General features: G+C 48.7%; 1 protein-coding gene across 4 annotated transcripts in view; it reads right to left on the bottom strand.

Moving 5' to 3' along the window:
* Positions 1-468: 468 nt before the first annotated feature.
* The window catches only part of zip (myosin heavy chain 10), a 103,643-nt gene continuing 83,232 nt past the window's right edge, over positions 469-20,879 (bottom strand). For all 4 annotated transcript variants that reach the window (XM_055067834.2, XM_055067835.2, XM_050173898.3 and 1 more), the window contains 13 exons: positions 18,483-18,776; positions 17,435-17,647; positions 16,400-16,711; positions 14,149-14,511; positions 11,852-12,103; positions 10,916-11,128; positions 9,856-10,017; positions 9,339-9,556; positions 8,565-8,688; positions 7,481-7,689; positions 5,613-5,721; positions 4,193-4,365; positions 469-2,136 (listed from right to left, as the gene is read on the bottom strand). In XM_055067834.2, the coding sequence (XP_054923809.2) occupies positions 2,007-2,136; positions 4,193-4,365; positions 5,613-5,721; positions 7,481-7,689; positions 8,565-8,688; positions 9,339-9,556; positions 9,856-10,017; positions 10,916-11,128; positions 11,852-12,103; positions 14,149-14,511; positions 16,400-16,711; positions 17,435-17,647; positions 18,483-18,776 (2,772 nt within the window). In that variant the 3' untranslated portion in view covers positions 469-2,006. The remainder of the gene's footprint in view (positions 2,137-4,192; positions 4,366-5,612; positions 5,722-7,480; positions 7,690-8,564; positions 8,689-9,338; positions 9,557-9,855; positions 10,018-10,915; positions 11,129-11,851; positions 12,104-14,148; positions 14,512-16,399; positions 16,712-17,434; positions 17,648-18,482; positions 18,777-20,879) is intronic.

Here is a 20,879-nt window from a genome sequence, read left to right as displayed (position 1 = left end):
AAACACAGTTTTTGCAGAAGCCTATTACACAATGTAACAAATTCACATAATGTATAAATTGACATCGAATTTGTCTGCTTTGAATGATCTAATGGATGCCGTTTACAAAACCGCGATGTGTTCTTGATTGAGAGCTATTAATTTGCAAACTTGGTGCTTCTATTTATTGAACTTTCGTATTATTGATATTTTATTCAACAAAATTCAGGCCCTAAATCTAAATTCAGCTTCGAAGAGTCACTAAAACATAACTTTCTCTCCCAAATGCAACAAATTTCACTAAAATCAGTCCAGGGGTTATCTCAGAAAAGCGTTTTTGCATTTTATGTGTATTTGAACGATGCCCGGATGTTCTTGTCCGCGTGCCTGGACAATGGCTCTGGCTTTTGGCTCAAGGTCACTTGGAGGCAGCCGACAACTGGATCTAAAAGCATTTCACACTTAAGAAAAATCACTTTCACAGCAGCATTTCAAATAATTTGACACATTTATTGTTGCAATATTAAAGTATAACAATTCAAGATACAAAAATAACTTGACAGCCAAAACCTGAAGCATTCCTCACAACTGCTCTCAAGGTAGGCGTTCCCCTTTTCAGAAAAAAAAAAAATCAGTTAAAAAAGCCCCAAAGTTCTTGTTCAAAGGCGTCCACATCAGAAGTGCGGCATTGCTAGACGCATGAGCCACATTAATTCGTTCCGTTCTATACGACAAGAGAGCGCAGCTTTTTTTTTTTTTTTTTTTGTACAAGAACGAACATTGTCACACAGTCGTGCAACATGTTTTTTCCCCCCAACTGGCGATGATTCCCCACACTCGGGGGCGACGTCACCGCACGAAGAGGGGGCGATTGCAGCAATGCAAACCAAGGGAGACGTAGTCAGTCGCTCGTCTACTGGATCTCCCTTGTCCGCGACAGAGCACCAAAAGAAAAAAACGGGACTTCACCGTTTCCTTCAAAAAATGACCTTGCAGGAACATGTCTCGCCCAAAGAAACATGCACCATCCTCTCTGATACCACACGTACACAATCTTGCATGCACACACAATCACACACTGGCATTCGCCTTTTTTCTTCCTTTGTTTTTTTCGACGCCACCTCTCTGAGAGGCGAGGAATAAAGGCGGTGTTAAACTCCTTGCAAGAAACCCTTCTTTCTCTATTTGCTGTCGTGAAGTACATAAACGCGCATGTCACAGTCCCCAAATGCATCGAACGATGCAACAAATGGTTCAACAGAGAGAGAAAAAAAAATTACAATTACACGCACACACATACACGCAAAAAAAAAAAATTGAGATAACATCGTTAAGAGGTCACTTCACGCCTCCTCACATGACTGTGTCGGCGCGTTAAACCAAGTGGACCATGGCAAAACCGACTGGCACAACCAGAAACAAGATGCGGCAACGGAGAAGGATTGCGTCATTTCACTAGTGCCCCCTTCATAATAATAATATAATATAAGCACGCCAAGATGAGGCAGGACAACAGATAATGTCCACGTTCAAGTCTAGATGGTGACGCTACATATTAGAGCTATTAGAAAAAGAAAATGCCACAGTTTTCGTACATTATTAGCATGAGAGAAAAATGAAGCACGTCACAAATGGCCAGACAGACAATGAAGCGTGGCAGCCCAGTGTTGCTGTGCTGCGATTGTCACAGCAGGCCAGATTTGGCAGGGAATGTTGCTCCTGTATGTTTCCCAGGCCCCAGAGACAATTTCACAGTGCTAGACACATAAAAGAGAGACCCCAAAGAAATCGCAAGGCCACGTCAGTGCGACAACGCTGGCAAGATCTACCTATCAAGCATCGTCAAAACAGAGCAATTAAAAAAAAAAAGGCACGATTTCATCCACTGCCTCGGCATTGTGCATAGTGTGAAGAAGAATCGTGGGGTCACGAAGGGCGATAGCACTGGGCCATGTGGTGTTTCTTCAGAAACAGTTTGGCAAGGGGCGGCTAACCAGCGGGCTATATTGCGATCGCTTTTGTCCAGGCTAAGGCTGTCCGTCCTCTGTCAACGATTCCTCGGGCAGGGAAATCGGGCTGTCGTCGCCAGCAGCGCCTGGCACGGATCCCCGCTTGAACATTCGGCTTGTTGATCCACCGGTCGTAGCACCAGTCCGCCTGCACAAAGATGCAAAGTCTGTCGTTCCACTTCAGAAAATGAGGTACAAAGGCGTACACAATGAGACACGCATTGCAGACGTCACGCTTTGTACGTCGAGCACTTGCGATCGTTTTTGAAATTTAGGTGCAAGGACTCTCTGCCAATTGTGATCGCCCATGCATTGGTGGAATACCTTGCATCATGAACACTTTCACAGCAGCTGTATAAACACCGCTGCACCTCGACTTATCTGCAGTCAAATCTCGATGCAAGGAATCTCGTGGGACCGCTGAAAATCGTTTGTTATTCTGAAAGGTTGTTATAGTGAAAGCCCCAAAATGAACCATTCTGGCCATCAACCCATCAGTTCCACAAGTTGTCGCCGTTTGAGCTATCCACGAAAACGTCGCTGTTGGCTCTCGGCCCGCGGTCTTGCTATTTTCCAGATTTCGCCACCACGCGACATCTGCTTTCTGTGCTTTGTCTGCTAGCCTACTGTTTGGCTGCTGTGAAGGATCCACGGAAATCTAATAATCCACAGATATCAGAATATTAGTTCACAGTACTGAAGTGTGTTAACACGAAACGAAAACTGAACAACGATCGTTATCTGAAAAGTTCAGTATTCTGAAGCTTGTAGTACTGAAATATTTTTACCTTGAAACCATAAAGTCAGCAGGATATTTCTGAAAAGTGTTAATCTGAAAACTTTGTTAAAGTATGTAATACAAAAAAAATTGGTACAGTCACCAACCTATTTTTCGGATCTCGCAGGCACTGAAGAAAAACTCGTTCAGCCAGAAAAATAAAATATGTTTAGAGTGGCTTAAGAAAACCTCCAATAACCCCCTGCCTAAAGCTACACTTGGAGGCGATCAGATTTGCTTGGATTTGCGCATGAGTGACGTCGTCTCTGTTTACAGTCTGACAAGAGCATCACTGTCTTGGCGATCTGCCATGGAGATCGAAGAAACGAGCCACGTTTCTTCGCACCACTTGGCTCTTGCGAAGGCACATGAGGTGGTGCCGACCACACAAATTTGAAGCTGCACAAACGCAAACAAAGATGTGACGTCATCTTCGAGAACACCCCTGCTTTGTGGACACACCACGTGCAAATAGCAACCCAAATTTTAAAATACATAAATGAATAAAAATTGATTCAGCATTAAGTGGTTATGATGATAGTGCTGACCAATAAAAGAGATAAACAAGAGAAGTGCCATCTCCTAGAGCATTTTGTCAGCCAAGAGAGTGGGCATGGCCTCCGAGACGGGAGGATGTCGTGTGCACTCTCACTGTAAAAACAGTTGCATTGCACCCTTTGGGTCGTGTCTTGCCACACAACAATAATCGTCATCTGCCTTGCCCGCTTTTCCTTTTTTTTAACGCGGGGCGCCCAGCACTCCCAAGTCACGAACGGCACATGTGTCATCAGCATGACAGAGCATTCTTGACAGGAAAGTAGGGAGCACAGCGTTTTCAAGAAAGTAAACGCAAGCAAGACAGACGACTATTATTGTTGTGTGGCAAATATACATCCCAAACGGTACAACTGTATTTAGAGTTGCTCTACTGAAAGCAGGCTTATCCTGATCTTGGAGTCTGTAGAGCAGTCCATTGGAATTCAAACCTGGCCAAGCCAGCGGGAAATCCAACATGGTGATCCCCAAGAATCTGGTAGCGCGGCTCGGAACGAAAAATTTAGTCCGAGAAATCGAGCTCTGGGGCCTAAATTCGTCCGAAAAATCGATTGCGAAAATGCATTAGCTCTATGGGAACCCTGACTGCACATTTATGAAGTCCGGAAAATCCTCCAAGTCCGAATTTTCTGAGTCCGAAAAGTCCGTTGGCGACTGTAGATTTAACATAACAAAGCAACCGTTGAAACACCCAACACACTGAAGTTAATCTACGACAAGGCCTGGCGACCCATGCAAACATCGCCAGCGTAGGGAGCTTTCCTGCATTCTCAATTTAGTAACAATTGTGCAGGGAGTGTGGCCATCGCGAGTTGACGTAAGTGGTGACAGACATCAGCCTACAAGCACCAGCCGTGGTTGTTCAAATCACCTCAACTTGCTGCGCGCGGCGTTTAGGTCGCTCTGGAGCTTCTCGTTGGCCTCCAGCACTTCCTCCAGCTCGCGCTGGAGCTTGCGTCGCTGCGCCTTCTCTCGCGAGCATTCCTCCTCGACTTCGTCAAGCTGCCGCTTGAGGTTCTTCATCCTGTTATTCGTCTTCTCTCCCTGAAGGAAAATGTAGAGAGAAAGCTAATGTAAATTGCACTGCGCAGAATTCCTTGACCACACTACAATTAAGTTCGCACTGGTTGACCGACACTGAACGACAGTTGAACACAGACCGCTAGAGACCCGACGCTCTGCCACTAAACTGGCATACCGCTATGCCGACAGACCGACAACACTGGCCAACAGGTTTGCACAACGACCGACTGGGTTCAAATGTTCCACGGCAATGCAGGGGCTACGCAAACAGCATTATGCAGGGCCCCCCATTCACTTTTGACCGCCTGGATTTCTTTAGGCGAACGTAAATGCACGGCATATGCACATGTTGGAATGCTGGCCCCATTAATGTGCCACTGCCATGGAAGGGAAGTGAGCCCACGACCTCCGGCCTCGTGCGCAGCAGAACACATGTGGCCACCAAGGTTTGCAAACAACAATGCACCCATTTCAGTGGCTGTATCTAGGACCGTGCGTGCCAATAACGTGCACTGCCCAGCGATTGAAACGCGACACTCGGAAGCGCACGGCTGACGGCGTACCACTGCCGGGCGCTCGAGACACCAAGCAGAACATTTGTGGTGCACGACGAATGCGAGTCTCTGCGACAGGCTGATTGCATTTAAAAGTTCAATTATGGGGTTTTACGAGCCAAAACCACTTTCTAATTATGAGGCACGCCGTAGTGGGGGACTCGGGAAATTTCGACCACTTGGGGTTCTTTAACGTGCACCTAAATCTAAGTGCATGGGTGTTTTCGCATTTCGCCCCCATCGAAATGCGGCCGCCACGGCCGGGATTCGATCCCGCGACCTCGTGCTCAGCAGCCCAACACCATAGCCACTGAGCAACCACGGCGGGTGCTGACTGCATTTGGTCCCCCAGCAATCGCTCAACGCACTCCAGTGGAGCGAAAATCGCTGGCTGCCATGCGGGCCGAGCATGGAGTTTCAGTCACTGAGCATTGTACCTCGGAACCGCGAGTGCTAATGAAAACGGCCAAAACTATGTTGCCTGCATCTTGGGCAGAAGCTTTTAAAAGCTTGGGGCCAAATTTGAGGATAGCCCCTTCCAAACAGATGCAGCAAGTAGAAGCGCTCTCCTTGGGGCAACTTCTGAACTGATTTGATTGAAATGTGTCGAACTCAAGAGTGGGGACTAAACTGCACCGACTCCCGAGAACCGACTTGAGTTGTCGGCAGTGGCAGCATACGATGACCAAATGAGCGATAAAAGAGCCTGCGCACCTGTTCCTTGAACTGGTCGGCATGCCTCCGCTCGTCTTCAACCTGCATCATGGACTCCTTGAGGCGCTTCTCCAACTTCCGGATTGTCCGCATGGCCGCTTGCTTCTCTCTGAAAACAGCAGCGACGTTAGTGCACTTCAGTCCAAGCAGAGTTCCACTAAAAGATAAATGTAGCGGTTAATCAGTCTGGACTGGTAACATTCCTGGTCAAAAAAAAAATTTATTGGCACTTCTTTCACGAAAATGAAATTGGCAAGTAAGCGAGAGAAAAAAGTACAATCATATCACTGGAGATGACAAACTTCAAGCTTCACTTTTTGAATTTCACGTTTATACTCTGGCAATGATGATGTCAGCAGGGCTACACAGTGTTTTTTGCTTAACCTGGAAATCTAAAAAAAAATTGTTGTTTCGTTTCCTTGCTTTTTCTTTTAATCAAATGTCAATATGAGATGACAGTGGATATTAAAAGCAGATGCTTCGAATATCTGCTGTCACTGGGAAGCTGCTGCGAAAATTTTGCAGAGACATTGCTGCCTGTCTTGCCTGATCATGTGCAGAATCGAGCCATGTTGGGCCAGTTCGTTCAGCTTAAAAAAATATGCATGAACAGCGATAAACTCCATTATTTTTAGGCCTTTGCTGGTAAATCAAGCTTCTGCCATTAGCTGAGCCATTTGCAATCCTAGAAGCATAATAAACCTATATAGCTCAACAACACTTGTAGTTCAGGTTAAGGTTTTTGGTTGTCAAAACAACTGCAAAAGAGCCAGCATAATTTTAGGACACCACTTTTGATTTCAGATGTTACAATGGCTTCTGCAGCACCTGCAATGGAAACCACCGTATATTCCTTTCAATACAATGTTGTCTTGTCTTCGCTCGTGACAACTAATACTGTAGTTGCAATGAATAGCCTTACGCTAAAAGATGCGCTGTATAGTACTTTTAATGAAACTAGATAAGAAACATCAAGTGTGCCTACTAACTTATCCATCGTCGTCACCACCAATTCCAAATTACACCTTGCTTTCCCACATAGCAGCGTACTGCCCGAGAGGCAGTACAGCAAAGTTCACTCAATTCGAGTGACACTGAATTCGCCTGTGTGACAGGAGCAGTATACCCAAGACACCCAAGGACTGTGTTGGCAACGGGGCAAGAAAGTTGTTAACTTTGGCGAGTTTTTTTAGTAAAGTTCCTCGAGGGACTTTGGCCAAGTTCAATGTCGCGCCCCGTTTTATCCAAAGAGGGATGTATGTGCCTCCATTTGTCGCCACTTCTAAAGGCATACCGAAGAGCTTACTAATGAGCTATCTGAAATTAAAGCCATTTTTCTAGGCAACGCACAGTCTTGAGATCTGATACAGTTTTTGAAAACAGGGGTGACTGTCCCATTTCACATCCTGGTCATCAACTCGCTAATAAAGGAGGTAATTTGAAGCTACAGTTTAAAAAATAACAAGAATTCTAGGAGCAAGTCATTATTATCATCACCACTTAGCGACTTCCAACTAAAGACGAGAGCGTCTTGGGCCATTGCCTGGAGACTTCGTCCAAAACAGAAAGGTTACCGACACCACCTCAAGCGTTCCACAACAGAATGGGAGTCACCGTGGATTGGCACTCCCAGGCGCACTTTCCTTCAAGTTACCGAGCCTATGGCTGCTCCCATTTTTTTGCCATTCTAACAAGAGAGCTCATTCAATTCAGCTTTGTTCAACGTATGTCAAATGTTTGGAGCATGGACAAAAAAAGCCTGAAAAGGCTTGACTGCAGGGTCCGCGGACCAGAGCACAGCACACAGTGGTGCCAACTCCACACACGTAGTATGGGAGAAAAATCAATCAAGTGGTGCGACAACTCACTGCTCGGCCTGGTCGAGCTGCTCCTCAACCTGGGAGAGGCGGCCCTCCAGCTGGCTGGTGGCCGTGCGAAGCTTCGACTTGCAGGCCGTCTCCACTTCCTGCAGCTTGGCGCGCAGCTCCTTGGTCTGCCTCTCCTGCACCAGCGCGTTGTTTTCCAGCCGCTGCGAGGTGGCACGCTCTGACGCCAGCTCGGCCGCCAGCTGGTCCACCTGTCAACGAAACAAATGGGGGGGGATCACTGCGTGCGGTGCCTGAACCCAGTTCGTCGAGACGAGAGTTCTACGATGGGCTAGTTGTTTTACACTGAACACAGTGAACAGCGAAGACGGTGATACAGCACATCGGTCCTGTTTACATGCACATCTTGTCAAAGTGTTCCCACCATCTAGGGCGCAGTGCAAGAAATTGTGCAGTAGAAGAACTTTTGCAATTTCGATTGCAACGTTGGTTGAAATTTGTGCTTTCTTAAATTTTTAGGCATTTAAGCCTCGCAACTTCCACTAAACGAGAGGCAAAAGAAGAAAGTAATCTTTTGGGGATGTGTAGTGTACGAAACAAAAATAAATACTAGTGATCTCCAAAACTAGGGTGCTATGATGGTACCCATGCTGCACTTATTAGCTTGTGGCCGTCTAGCTTTCCAACAAAATCCCTGCACCATCTCCAAGAATGTGGGATCTCTGGCAAAAAAAGAAAAAAGTGCAAGCATGTGTGTATGTAATTACAGGAGGGCGGTTTTTGGATTACTGCAATTTTAAATCTCCAAACACTCCACAATAGCAAGGTTTTATTCAAACTCATTCTGCAGTAGAACAGCAGTGGACTTCATCCAAAGTTGCTACAACTGCAACATAAAATGCTGATGTACAATTAGGAAAAAGCTGTAGCTAGTCAGAGCAACGATTTGCGCGAGCTGGTCATACATTGCGAAACAGGCTTTTGCACTGACAGACACTGTCATAGAAAGGGACCCCAAGTGCTGTACTTCCTTTCTACGTCTGTGTCTGTCAGCGCAAAATCCACTTTGCTGTAGTTAAAAGTCACTAGAGGTGCTAGTGCTGCAGACTTGGAAGTGATGACTCACTTGCGCCTGGGCCTTGCGAATCTTGTCGCTGAGGATTTCGCCATTGCTCTGTTCTTCCTCGAGTTCTTCCTCCATGGCGTGCATCTTGGCCTCCAGTTTCCTCTTGTCTTCCAGGAGCAGCGACCTGCATCGACGCAATACGGTCAGCCGAACAAACACAAACAGCGAGTCACGTGTGCAAGACTTGAGAACAATGAAGCACGTTTCTTACTGCTTGCTTAAAGAATGTCTGTCCTCTTTAAAAAAAAAAAAAAAGACAGCACGAACTCTTGTCACTTGTTATGGCCACCCATTTAACACTTTGTAGGCAAACGTTGAAGGATTCTTTAAGAACTACCTCGGGAGATCCTCTCTACACACATAAGAATGAATAAATTGCTCTGCCTGGCATTCCTTGAACCAACAGTGACTAGGTTTGTACATTGCAGACAAGTTGCCATAAGTGAGGAAGCTCCAATGACAAAACAACTGCTCATTTGCCCTCACAAAGTCATATTTTGCGCAAGAAATCGTCGACTGAAGCTAGTCCACTGTAGTGACCGAGGAATCCGTAATGCCCCGAAACGCATCTTAATTTTACGCCTTCACTTGGCCGGTGACCTCAATCATTTCTAATGACACGTCATCAGACAAAACTTTCGTTATACATGGTACGGTAGGCTACACAGTATAAACGAGATTCTCATATTTAACCGCACCGCTCTTCCAAAGCGGCGATGCGCCGTGCACGAAGTCACTGAACAGACACGGGCCCGGACGGAGTCTGCCACCCACCCTTTGGCAGCCGCACTGGCAATCTCGTCCTGCAGCTCGTCCCGCTCCCCCTCAGCGGCACGCCGCGACCGCTCTGCTGCAGCCAGGTCCTCCTGGAGCTGAGCAAGCTCGGCCTCCAAAAGCTTGGCCCGCTTCTCGGCCTCCTTGGCCTGCGCCTGCAGCTCCTCGCGCGAACCTCGGGCCTCCTCGGCCTCCCGCTGCCAGTCCTTGGCTTGTACCTGCAATTTTGCAAAAGTGCCGTTGAGGTGTCGCTACCGACAGGGCTATGCAATGCTGTGTACAGTGCACAACTGCATAACTGTGAATGAACTAGTACAAACTGTACTAGTTTATTGTATTTAGAAGGCCAAACACAGGAACAAAAAGCCGTGGGCATCATAACTGTCCTGCTTTCCAGTGGACACCAGAACTGGGCCACGGCCGTGGGGAAGACGCAGGGTAAGAGAACAGATAGCGGAGAGGAAATGGCCACAGCAGCGAGTATCTCGCAGAGCATGCCTCAACGAGTCTTCCTCACCTGTAGCCTCTTCAGCTGACGCACAGCCTCTTCCTTGGCCTTGTTCACTGTGTCCAACTGCCGGTCAGCCTCCTGGACGTCTGCTTCCAGCTTCTTGCGAAGCGTCAGAGCCGCCGACCGCTGCTTCCTCTCCTCGTCCAGCTCTGCCTCCAAATCTCGGACCTTCGAAACAAGGAAACGGGTCCCTCCAGCAACCGCACAAAACCACATGTTTACCCTCTTCTGGACGCTTTATTTCATAATAGAGCGTATACCCATATGTGGCTGCCATTGGTAGCTGCATATTGGTAGCTGATCACTAGCCTGCGATCGTTATGCCGCAGTCGTAACCGCAGCAAGTACACCAAAGTTATGAAATGTCAAGTGTCACTGTACGGGAGTACATGGTTTAATCTGACTATCTATAGACCTGGACAAATGAGACAGAGGTTCACAGGAATATGGAGACGAAGTTTCAACAGTAGTCCAACAAGAGATGTTCCCAAGGTAACATTTCGGCATAGACAAGTTGCTGCGTCGAATGGTTGGCGCCCAGAGACATACCTTGTCAAACTGCTGTTGATCACTTGACCTACACAAGAACTTCAGCACAAAGCTTACAGTGTTGAAGACCTGCAACAAACTGTTTGCCTACAGACGTTTATCGCCCTAAGGTTAAGGTGTTCATCAACCCTTCTCCCAACACTCTCTTGCAATAGTCAACCACATACTATTCAACTGTGCCTACGACACAGTTGAATAGCACGAGCACTGAACTAATAGTACTAGTACTATTAGTACTCAATACAATTACTCAATACTAGTACTACAGTGCCAGTACATTAGTACTATTGGGACGCTTACTACTATAGCATTCGGCAGGCTAAGCACACGTAACCTGATCACACTCCTCAATTCATCTTGAAGAAATGAAAATCACGGCTGGAAGTCAGACCATCAGCACTGCGGTCATCGGTCAACGGCCACCGCTGCAGCAACTCCGTGCAGCAGCAATCGAGGCACCGCTGACACCACCGACACCGCAGACAAATCTAGCAATCGGTGAGCAAGGGGCACGCACCTGTTTGGCCAGGGCACGCCGCTTCTCTTCGGCCTGCTCGTCACGGGCCTGGAGGTCCCTCTCGTGCTGGGCCTTGAGCGCCTGCAAGGTCACGTCCAGCCGCAGCTTGGCGTCCTCGGCCAGCTGCAGCTCGTCCTCCAGCTCCTCCAGCCGAGTCTTCTGTGCCGCTAGTTGGTTCTCCAGGGAGCGCTTGGCCTTCTCCAGCTCGTGAACCTGCACGAAGGAGTTGCGTTACGGGCGCGTGCCGAGAGGTACCGGGTCATTGGAATGCGTGATGGGCGCCACAGGCAATCAACTATTGCTCGCTTAAAGAAATCGTGCAGGGGCGCTTGAATAGTGAGATTATCAATGCAGACATTAAAGAAAAATTGCCTTCAAATATCTACAGATATCTATAGACTCTCACGTGCGTACAATAAGAGCAACGAGCCTGCAGCACCAGGAAACTTGTCTCGTGCCTTATCAGTCCACTACGCCAGAACAAAAACGTGTTTCCAAGTTGTTTCGATATACGAAAAGTCTCTTTACGCTTTCAGATAAAAGGAAGGGGCACCTCAAGACTAGTATTCAGAATTTTTCAAATTGCAACTTGCGGCAGATTTGACCAGTAAAATTTCGGTTATGTACAGGATAAAAAGTGCAGAAAATCTGCAGGCTCCTGTTTCAATGCATTCTTGCTGCTCGCCCTTGTCCTTTTTGCCTGCCAAATTTAGCGGGATATGTCAGCAGGCAAATCCAGAAGCCGTCCAGGACCCATGTTTGCAAACTGCGAAAGGGCGCGCGCGTCTACGCCACCTGAAAACAGGCTTTCTCACGCATTCCTAAATCTCGTTGCGGTTGGCATTTATAGTTAAACTGCGAGTCGCATCCAGCAGCCACGCAGACTCGGCGAGAGACCAAGAAAGGAGGACGAGTGAAAAGTCCCGGCAAGCTCACATTTCTGTCGGCCGTGCCCTGTGAGTTGACGAGGTCGTCCAGCTCCAGCTGGAGCTGCTTGCGCGACCGCTCCAGTTCCTCCAGGTTGTCGTTGCGCTCCTCGAGCTCCCGCGTCAGGGCCAGGATTCGCGTCTCCTTCTCGCGCCACTCGCGCTCGGCCGTGTCCCGCTCGGCCGCCAGCCGCTCGGACACCGCCTTCTCCTCGGCGAGCAGCTGGTCGAACTTGCGCTGCTTCTTCTCCAGCTCCGACACCTGCGGTCAAGAAACGAGCGGGGGCAACCTGCAGACCTTGCGGCACCAACGGCGCCAACGCTTGCAACTCGCGAACGGTTTCCCCATAAGAGAAATGGGTACGATACTAAAGGGGACCCGAACCACCCCTCGGCCTCGGTGAAATGACCTAGTCCGCGGGTAGCATGCACTGCTGCGAACATGTCAGCCAAGTTTTGCTATGGTACGTAGTGCGTGGAGCTGGAAAGTGGAGCGCGAAGTTGCCTTTCTCCCAAACACTCTCTTTTCAAACAGAAGCCTGCTCCTCACTCTCTTCTGGACGCTTTGTTTCACAATAGAATGGATACCCACACGCCACTGCTATTGGTAGCTGCGGTCAGCTACGCAGCATAGATAGCACGGCCGCCGCGGTGTGCCGCCACGAATCCACTGGCTAAATGCACTGCGGCTCCCTGAGCGCAACTCCGGTTGGCTTACCTTTAGCCCATTGTAGGCACCAAAATCTGAAGTCGTGGCATATACGTTAACATCCAAAATGAAATTTGAACTGCGTGCCACGGGAACATTTAGAAGGCGAAGCATTGTGGGCACGCTCCACTCCGCTGTAGCCTTCACGGTGCAAGGCATTGAAGGAACGGAAGCACAGCAGAGGCTGTGTTTCATTGCCAATAACTCGGCTTCTGCTGAGCGCATTGAAGCACTTTTTGCGGCAAAGTCTTTCTGAAATAACCTATTTTCACTTCAAATGCCTTTCTAAGTTCGGTAAGAAGTGGTTCAGGGCCCTTTTAAGAAAAAAAGCATCTAGCTGGGCACCATAGAGTTTCCTACTAAAATTACTAGAGGGAGCTTAGCGCTGCGACTGCTCAGCTACCGTGGGAATGATGCCGAGCATGTGCTTTAAACCGATCATAGCGCTCGTGGCTACAGACGTTCTTGTGGCTTCACAGTAGAACCACGGTCATATGTTTTGAAAAAAATGCAAGAAAAAACGTATTAACTGGGAAAGACATATGACGCGCACTAACAAAAGAATTTGGCAGACTGAATTGTAGTTAACATCTACATAATGCAAAGCATTGCACGAATCATTGCAGCACGAGATGCCAATGCATGCCGGGCTGACGGGCCCAAGCAGCCCCCAAACGCACGTTGTTTCTCGAGACTTCTGCAAGCTTACGTTAGCCCTCCGAGGATCTGGCCTGGGTCAGCCTCTATTTAGGGCGGGGCATTTAGGTGAGAAGCTTCCACATGCCCACTCGTCGCTAATTGTTGCATCAAGAGACGCCAATGCGTATCGAGCTGCCCAAGACGAGCTTTGTCGTTTTCCCATTGTGTAATGATTCAAGATGGCGACAGGAAACCGAAAAAACCTTGAGCTAGCGGGCGACGCAGGAATAACACTCCGCCAAAAAGAAACATGATGCTTACTTTTCGTTGCCTGCAGCAGGCAATGGCAGCACATTTGGGTTATTGCCCATTGTTAAGAGCACGCAGTACACTTTCAATGGCACTATGCCACACACACTGTCAAACGGGTGGGTGAAGACGCTAACTGCAATGTGGTTGGTGGCAATAGCTGTGAATGCGATGACCCACGAGCACATTTGCTGGTACCGAAACAGGAAACCGAGCACGCGCCGGCATTTTCACGTGACACGGGCGGGCGAGTACTGCGGGCAAGTTTCCGTGGCGCGTGCCTAACCGCTCTCGATCCCACGTGCCTCACGGCTTTTCTTGCTCACATGGTATCTAGCGGCCGGAAAACTTATCATACGATCGCAGTTTGCCGATGTATTCAATGTTGGTGCCGAAATATTGTGTTTTCTGGGAACGTATTAACCAGCAAAAAAAAAAAAAAAGAAGCGTAACTGTACCAAGTCATTTTTTGTGTTCTTGCACCGGGAAATCACATGAAACGGCATCACTTTAATGAGGTTCTACTGCAAATACGTGCATTGTTATATCCACATTACACCTAGGTTGGCATGCCACAGTATGTTACCCATCACCATGGTGGGAGGGGGGGGGGGGCATTGCAAGGAAAAGCCAGGTGCGCGGCCACCGACCTTGGCCCTCTGGTTCTCCAGTTCGACGGTGACGTCCTCGACCTCGGCCTGGAGCTTGCGCTTGGACTTGTCCAGCTTGTCGTTGAGCGCCTGCAGCTCCTGGATCTGGCGCTGCTGGGCCTCCAGGTCCTTCTGGAGCCGCTTGCGCGCGTCCTCGGCCTGGGCCGCCACCTCGCTCTCCTCGTCGGCCTTCTTCTTGAGGTCGGCCACCTGCTGGGTGAGCGAGGCAATCTGCTTCTCCAGGTTGCGCTTGGACTCCTCCTCCTCGTCCAGCTGCTCCTGCAGCGTGGTGCTCTCGCTCTCCAGCTGACGCAGCCGGGAGCTCAGTGCCAGCTTCTGCTTCGTCTCTTCCTGGAGCAGCTCCTGCACGCCGGAAAAAGAAAGACAACGAGCGGATTGGTGCATTGATAAGCTTTGACAGCCAGACACAAATGGATTGATTGAACTATTGAATGAATGGGAACAGAAATCCCAAAGAATTACAGTCAGACTTGGCTACAAGAAAGTGTCTTCGATTGCCTGTCGGGATCACCGACTGTAGCATATCGAAATTCCCTCCAGAATTAACACTCTTCCAACTCAATGAAATCTAGCTGGGGCACGAGCCACTTCATCTACAATATAAGAAAGCACAGAAACTAGTTCTTAACAACAGTGGTTAGGAAATTAAATAATTTCCTGGTTCCTGACATCTCAAATGGCCAAAATGTAGCAAAACCACAAGAATTATGAATTATAAAACCATTATAGACTATGCTTGGCTACTGGCTTGACAAGCAAACTTTTATGCGGTGTTTGTGTTTGCTGGAATGCTGCTGCATTACTGCTTCACTACTCCGTCTGATCCACTTTTATAACTTTTTCTTGCCTCTGTAGTGAAGGCAGGACCGCCCACCAGTAAGAGAAAACAATTTTTAACAGAGCAGAAGGCTCGAATAAATGCCGCGGCTACAATTGGAAGCAACAAAACGGAGCACGGCTAAGGAATTTGGCATCTCGACAAGCCCCCTGTCGACCAAACCGAAATCTGAAGCCAACGTCTCAAAGGCACTAGCATTGGCTACATTTGCGCAGCGAGAGAAAAGCACCTAGCCAACGCGCGAGGACCTTGACAAGGCAGTTTGCATATTTTCCTTTTTTAAAGGAGGATGAAGATCCCGATCAGGGGAAGCACGATCAACAAAAGGCACTCAACTAAACCTGCAACTTGAGCTGAACCAGTTCAGTGAAGTGGCTGAACCAGTTCAACGAGCACCATCAGATCATCGGCTAAGTGCTGTGTGGGGAGTCCAGGCGGAAATATTTATGCGCAAGAGTGCTCAAAGTTGTTTTGTTGCAACAGGAACGATGGCACCATCTGTCACAGCTATGGCAGAAACGCAATGTTCACTGTAGCCGTAACAGGTCGGGCCACCGTTCTGTCGCAGTGGAAAAACAACATGTTTTGATCGGCACCTCAGCAGACCGCACCCACTTTGCATTTAATGGGGACAAATCTGGCAAGTGATGCTCGCAAACATGGTATTGAACTAAACTCGCTGCTAAATGCTACCTCTGTGCAAAAATTGACCATGAACAATCCAATGGTTCAGCAGAAAGAATCGTGTACGGCTGGTGCTTTTATTTATGCGACATCCAGTACAGGGCATGCCTGTATGAAATCAGTCGCCTAATCAGTAGTGAAGCAACAATTACTGCACATACGCAGTTTTGGAACCTCACTCACTAAGTACTTGACAGAAAGCTTTCCTGTTGCAGAACCCAAACAATTGCTCTGTCTTCATTTTTGACGTAGTAGTTCTGTGGAAACCCGCAAGGTGGAGAGAAGTAATTAATAACGGGAAAATCTGACATCCACCCGTTCGTAGCAATTGCTACAAAGAAAACCCATACGGGTTCCTCGAGAGAAAAGCCTCAGAGTTGAAGAAAAATTCATCCTGGTCCAGGACACGAACCCGGGACCACCACCTTTCCGGGGCAGCCGCTCAGATGGTAGAGCGGCTGCCCCGGAAAGGCGGTGGTCCCAGGTTCAAGTCCCGGACCAGGACGAATTTTTCTTCAACTCTGAGGCTTTTCTTTCGAGGACCCCGTATGGGTTTTCTTTGTAGCAATTGCTACGAACGGGTGGATGTCCGATTTTCCCATTATTAACGTTATTATTTTTGTGCAAAAAAAAAAACAAGGACAACTGATGGTTTTGATAGGCAGATCCGTTGTTCCCTTTCGTTCAGCCCCACACGGAACAACGCACCTGTATTTCGGCATTCTGCATCTCAAAGGCCTGGGCGCTCTTGATCGCCTGCGTGGCGCGCGACTCGAGTTCCTCGAGGGCTCCGTTCGCCTGGTCAAGGTCGGACTGCAGGCGCTGGCATCGCTCCGTGGTGTCGCTGCGTGCCCGCTCCAGGTCGGCAAGCTTCACCGACAGCTCCTGCAGCTGGAACTCCAGGCCCTTGCGACGCCGGTCCGACTCCTGGCGGGCGGCGCTGAGGGCCTTGATCTCGTTGGCCATGTCCACGTTCTCGGCCTCCAGGTTGGCCTTTTGCTTCTCGAGCGTCGCCTTGGCCTGCACGTTTTTTTGGGAGACGGCAAGGTCGGTCAGAGCGACGACGTGTGCAAATCGACAATGGACCCACCTCACCATGAGTTTTACTACGGACAACTGCTGCAAAGGTTGATGGCAACTGAAGTCCTCAGCAAAAATAAAGGGCAACTATGGCAAAATGCACCTAGATTTTCTTTTTATTATTATTATTATTACAGCGACAAACCAACGCCCTCTAGAATAGAAGAAAGGGATGTAAGGATAAAAAAATTCTACGATAGAAGTAGGGCCGAGGATCCACTCACACCCTTTAATATCCTCCTATGCTAATTACATTATGGTGTCATTACATTAATTACTTAGGCTACATCAACAAGCATTTTTTTCACAATTCCATTAAGTATAGTTACATGCCTGAAGTGGTATGATGCCATTACATCAATTAGGTTAATTTGAAATCCACTGGATAAATCTAAGACCGCTCAAAACATCGGCGACAACGAGTGCAATCTTTACCGCAGGCGACGCCAGCACGATGAAGCTTCAGCACACACAGGCAGAAGGAAACACAAGGACGAGTGCTGTCAAAGTTACGACACGCAAAGGAGCCCACTGTCCTAGAAATTAACTGTAGCGAGGCAGAAAGTTGGGCGAGCTCATTCAGATTCATGGTGGAAAACTGAACCTGAACCAACTCGTCCAGCTCCCTGCCCTGCTACGCAGAGACGCCTCCTTGCTGCTCACCTTCTTGAGGTTGTCCAGGTTGTCGTTGAGCTCCTCGAGCACCTGGGCGTGCTTCTGCCTGATCTCGCCCACCTGCAGCTCGTGGCTCTGGGCCTCCTCCTCGAGCGACCGCTTGAGGCCCACCACTTCCTGCTCGCGCTGCTTCTGCAGCTCCCGCTGGGCGGCCGTCGTGTCCAGGGAGTCCAGCAGTTCGTTCTTCAGTGCCTCCAGTTCCTGGACAAGACGAAGTGCTTTCCTTGATCGAAGCAAATAGCAAGCAAAATACCGCTTTCACGTGCACTGCAACTTGCCACAACTGAACTGAAAACAAAAAAGGGGGGGAGGGGGAGGCTTGCCATCGACTGCTGGCACCTCAGTACCTCAGTGCAAGCAGCATACCTGGGGGGGCTATTCTGCAAGCGTCCACTTCGTCTGCTACATGGAGTTCTGACTGGCTGGGCTGGGGTACGCGTCAGAAGGTGACAGGCACTCCCAGCCAATTAGCACTACAGCAACAGACGAAGTAGGCATGCCCATTAGGTGGACGCTTACAGAATAGCCTCCCTGACTACACACCGAACACTCACGACACAGAAGAAGGCAAGCAGGAGAAGGGCAACAAAGGGCTTTGTTAATCACGATCAGTGGCGTAGCCAGGGGGTGACAAACAAGGCGCGCTAGCCAAGATTATGCAAGCTTGCCAAGATGATGATGATGCACAGTGTCTAATGTACAGTGCTCAGCAATTGAAGCGTCATACTTGAACTGCATGATGGCTGGCCATTGAACGCTGGGTGAACGCTGGGTGAATAATGAGAGGGCCAAATGTAGTCGCAATCTATAACAAAGAAACTCGCTTTCATTTGATACAAAAATGCATCAGATCGGTGTCCTCAGCGCCCGCCGGTAGCACAAAAAGTTCCGACTGCCACGTGCTCAGAGTATAGAGTTTCAAATCACTGAGCACCGTACGTTGCACTGTGTAGACTACAATATCCAGCAGGCATGGCTTTCCCAACTACAGACTTCACAAGCTGGCCAAGACTACAAAGCCCAGGGTCCGACGTACCTCGTTCAGGTCCCGCTTGAGCTTCTCGGACTTGGCGCGGGCCACCTTCTCGGAGTCGAGGTCCTCCTGCAGCTCGGCGAGCTGCGCCTCGAGCTCGCGGAAGGCCTTCTGGGCCTGTCCCTTGGCGGCCGACTCCTCGTCGCAGCGCAGCAGGGCCTGCGCCAGCTCCTCGTCCCGCTTGAGCATCTGCTGCTGCAGCTCCTCCACCTGAGCCTTCTTCTCGCCCAGCTGTTCGCGCGTGTCGTTCAGCTCCGTCTCCAGCCGACGCTTGGCCCGCTCCAGCTCCTGACGCATCTGCGAGTGTTGTTTGCCAAAGGAGAAAAAAAAAGCAATGGCATGCAGTGAGAAACGTACTTCCTCCCCACCCCGAAGTTGGGTTTTCTTCATTGAGAACCACTGAACTGGAGACTACGGGTCATAGAAGATCGAAAATAAGAATTGTGCTCGCTCGGTGGAATGCAATAGTGAAGCTTCAAAGCAGAATACCCCTTGCGAATAATTACCGAGACTGCTATCTTGCACCACTGTGCACCTGGTTGCTAAAAGTGGCATGGACCCCGATAGCAGTGCCAGAGAAAAATTATGCCATTCTCGCACAAAATGAAGCAGATGAAAACAACAGTGTTCGTATCAACCTTAAATTGACGAATTTCATTCCGTAAGCATAGTACAAGAATACCTACTTTCAAGATTCATGCACAAGTCCAGCCAAACAATTTTCTTTAATTCATTTGCTACCCTTGGGTAAAGAGGAACCGACTAATTTGGCACTAAGTACCGAGCAGCATGTTATGACACTTGTTACACAGTCCTGCTGAACGTCTACATCGACTGTCGCCCAGTTGTGTCATTGATTTTCTATGTCACTGAGCTTCTGTGACACTTGAGAAAACGCCGATGTGAATAGCACCTACACCCTATAGAGTCTATATATTTCAAGGCCTATACGCATTGGCTGAATCTGCAACTACTGCTAGCAAAGTCCGACAGATATTAACAGCCATGGCATACATGATACCTTAGATGGGGCCACATGCTGCAAAGCAGGAAATGGGGTCATAATTTAATGTTTAAGAAAGTACTTTTTTGCTAAGATTCTAGCAAACTATCAATATAAAAATCAAGATCAAGTACCTGACTCTTGCCCTGCAAGCAGTCTTCTAGGCTTGAGACGGCAGCCCAACGATGAGCCTAAAACCGTGTCAGTTCTCTGCTGCTGCTCACTCTAGCAGTCCTATCAAGCTAGATCTACACAGACTAGAATTTGTACGTGCATCACCAGTGCCCGACCTGGCACACCAGTCACGACATTGCAGCTATTCTAGGAACCATAAACAGACACCCAAGAACCATTAACTTGGATTACCTGCCAAGTGTACTACTGTAAACACCCAACACACATACATTATTGACTATCGGCACAACCATGCAATTGACAGGAAAGCCAGCAGTACTGAGCTAACTTCCACTCAGTGTTGTGTCACCAGTGTCTATCGGTTTTCGCAGCTACATCTGCCAGGTATGGTGGCAGTGGGGGGGGTTGCAGGGCGTGTCAAATTAAGAAACTAGTATGCCAGACATTACAGTGCAATTATGCAGCCTCCACCAAAAGTATTCAGGCCTGAGCATGCACTCAACCAGAAGCTCACTCAAAGAATTTCAGTCTGGCCATTGTTCTCTTGTTCCCAGTTTCGCAAAGCTTTTGGAGGCTAACAACTTCTGTCCTGTTTAGAGAGTTGGAAACTCTACCCTACTTTTTTTCCCAAAAAGTTCTAAAGCAACAGGAATTCCACTAACCCTGGTCAGCCTATTCCTTTTGCAAAATCAAGCAAAGATGGCATGTATGAGAAGAGGTAAGGGCACGTTATACTACAGGGTTTTTGGCTCGCTGAATTATGTCGATCAAAGCTAGCTACGTCACATCTGCAGCACCAAGCTTGACAAAAATTTTGCGCTTTACACTACAACCGGCTGCAACTGTACTGACGGCACTATCGTTGCGGCAACCGTCACGCACCATCAGCAAGCAAAGCAAGCAGCACCCTTAGGCGCAAACTCCCGCTGAGTCATTCTTTTCAGCTCTGTGCAAAGAACGCCGGAACATTTGGCCGACACGACCCGGCAGCTGGCAAAAAAAGTAGGAGAGGAGTGACACCGTCTGCATTGTGTCACTGGAGTATAGAAGTAAATTTTTTCCCCGTGAAATTGCAGAGTCTGAAGTGCGTGTGCGAGTGTCTTACTGCTCGAGTACAACTTGCCCTTTAGCGTTAGCTCACCAGTTCTCGAGAAGGGCTCAAGAAAATGGTGCACCTCTGCACAATCTGGAGAGCACATCCACAAAGTGCCCTCAAGCATGCCCTTGGACTGCCATTCCAGGCAAACATTTTTTTTCCCCCG

Source organism: Dermacentor andersoni, chromosome 8 (assembly GCF_023375885.2).
Source record: "Dermacentor andersoni chromosome 8, qqDerAnde1_hic_scaffold, whole genome shotgun sequence".
NCBI classification, from domain to species: domain Eukaryota; kingdom Metazoa; phylum Arthropoda; class Arachnida; order Ixodida; family Ixodidae; genus Dermacentor; species Dermacentor andersoni.
This window is presented reverse-complemented; position numbering and strand designations above follow the sequence as displayed.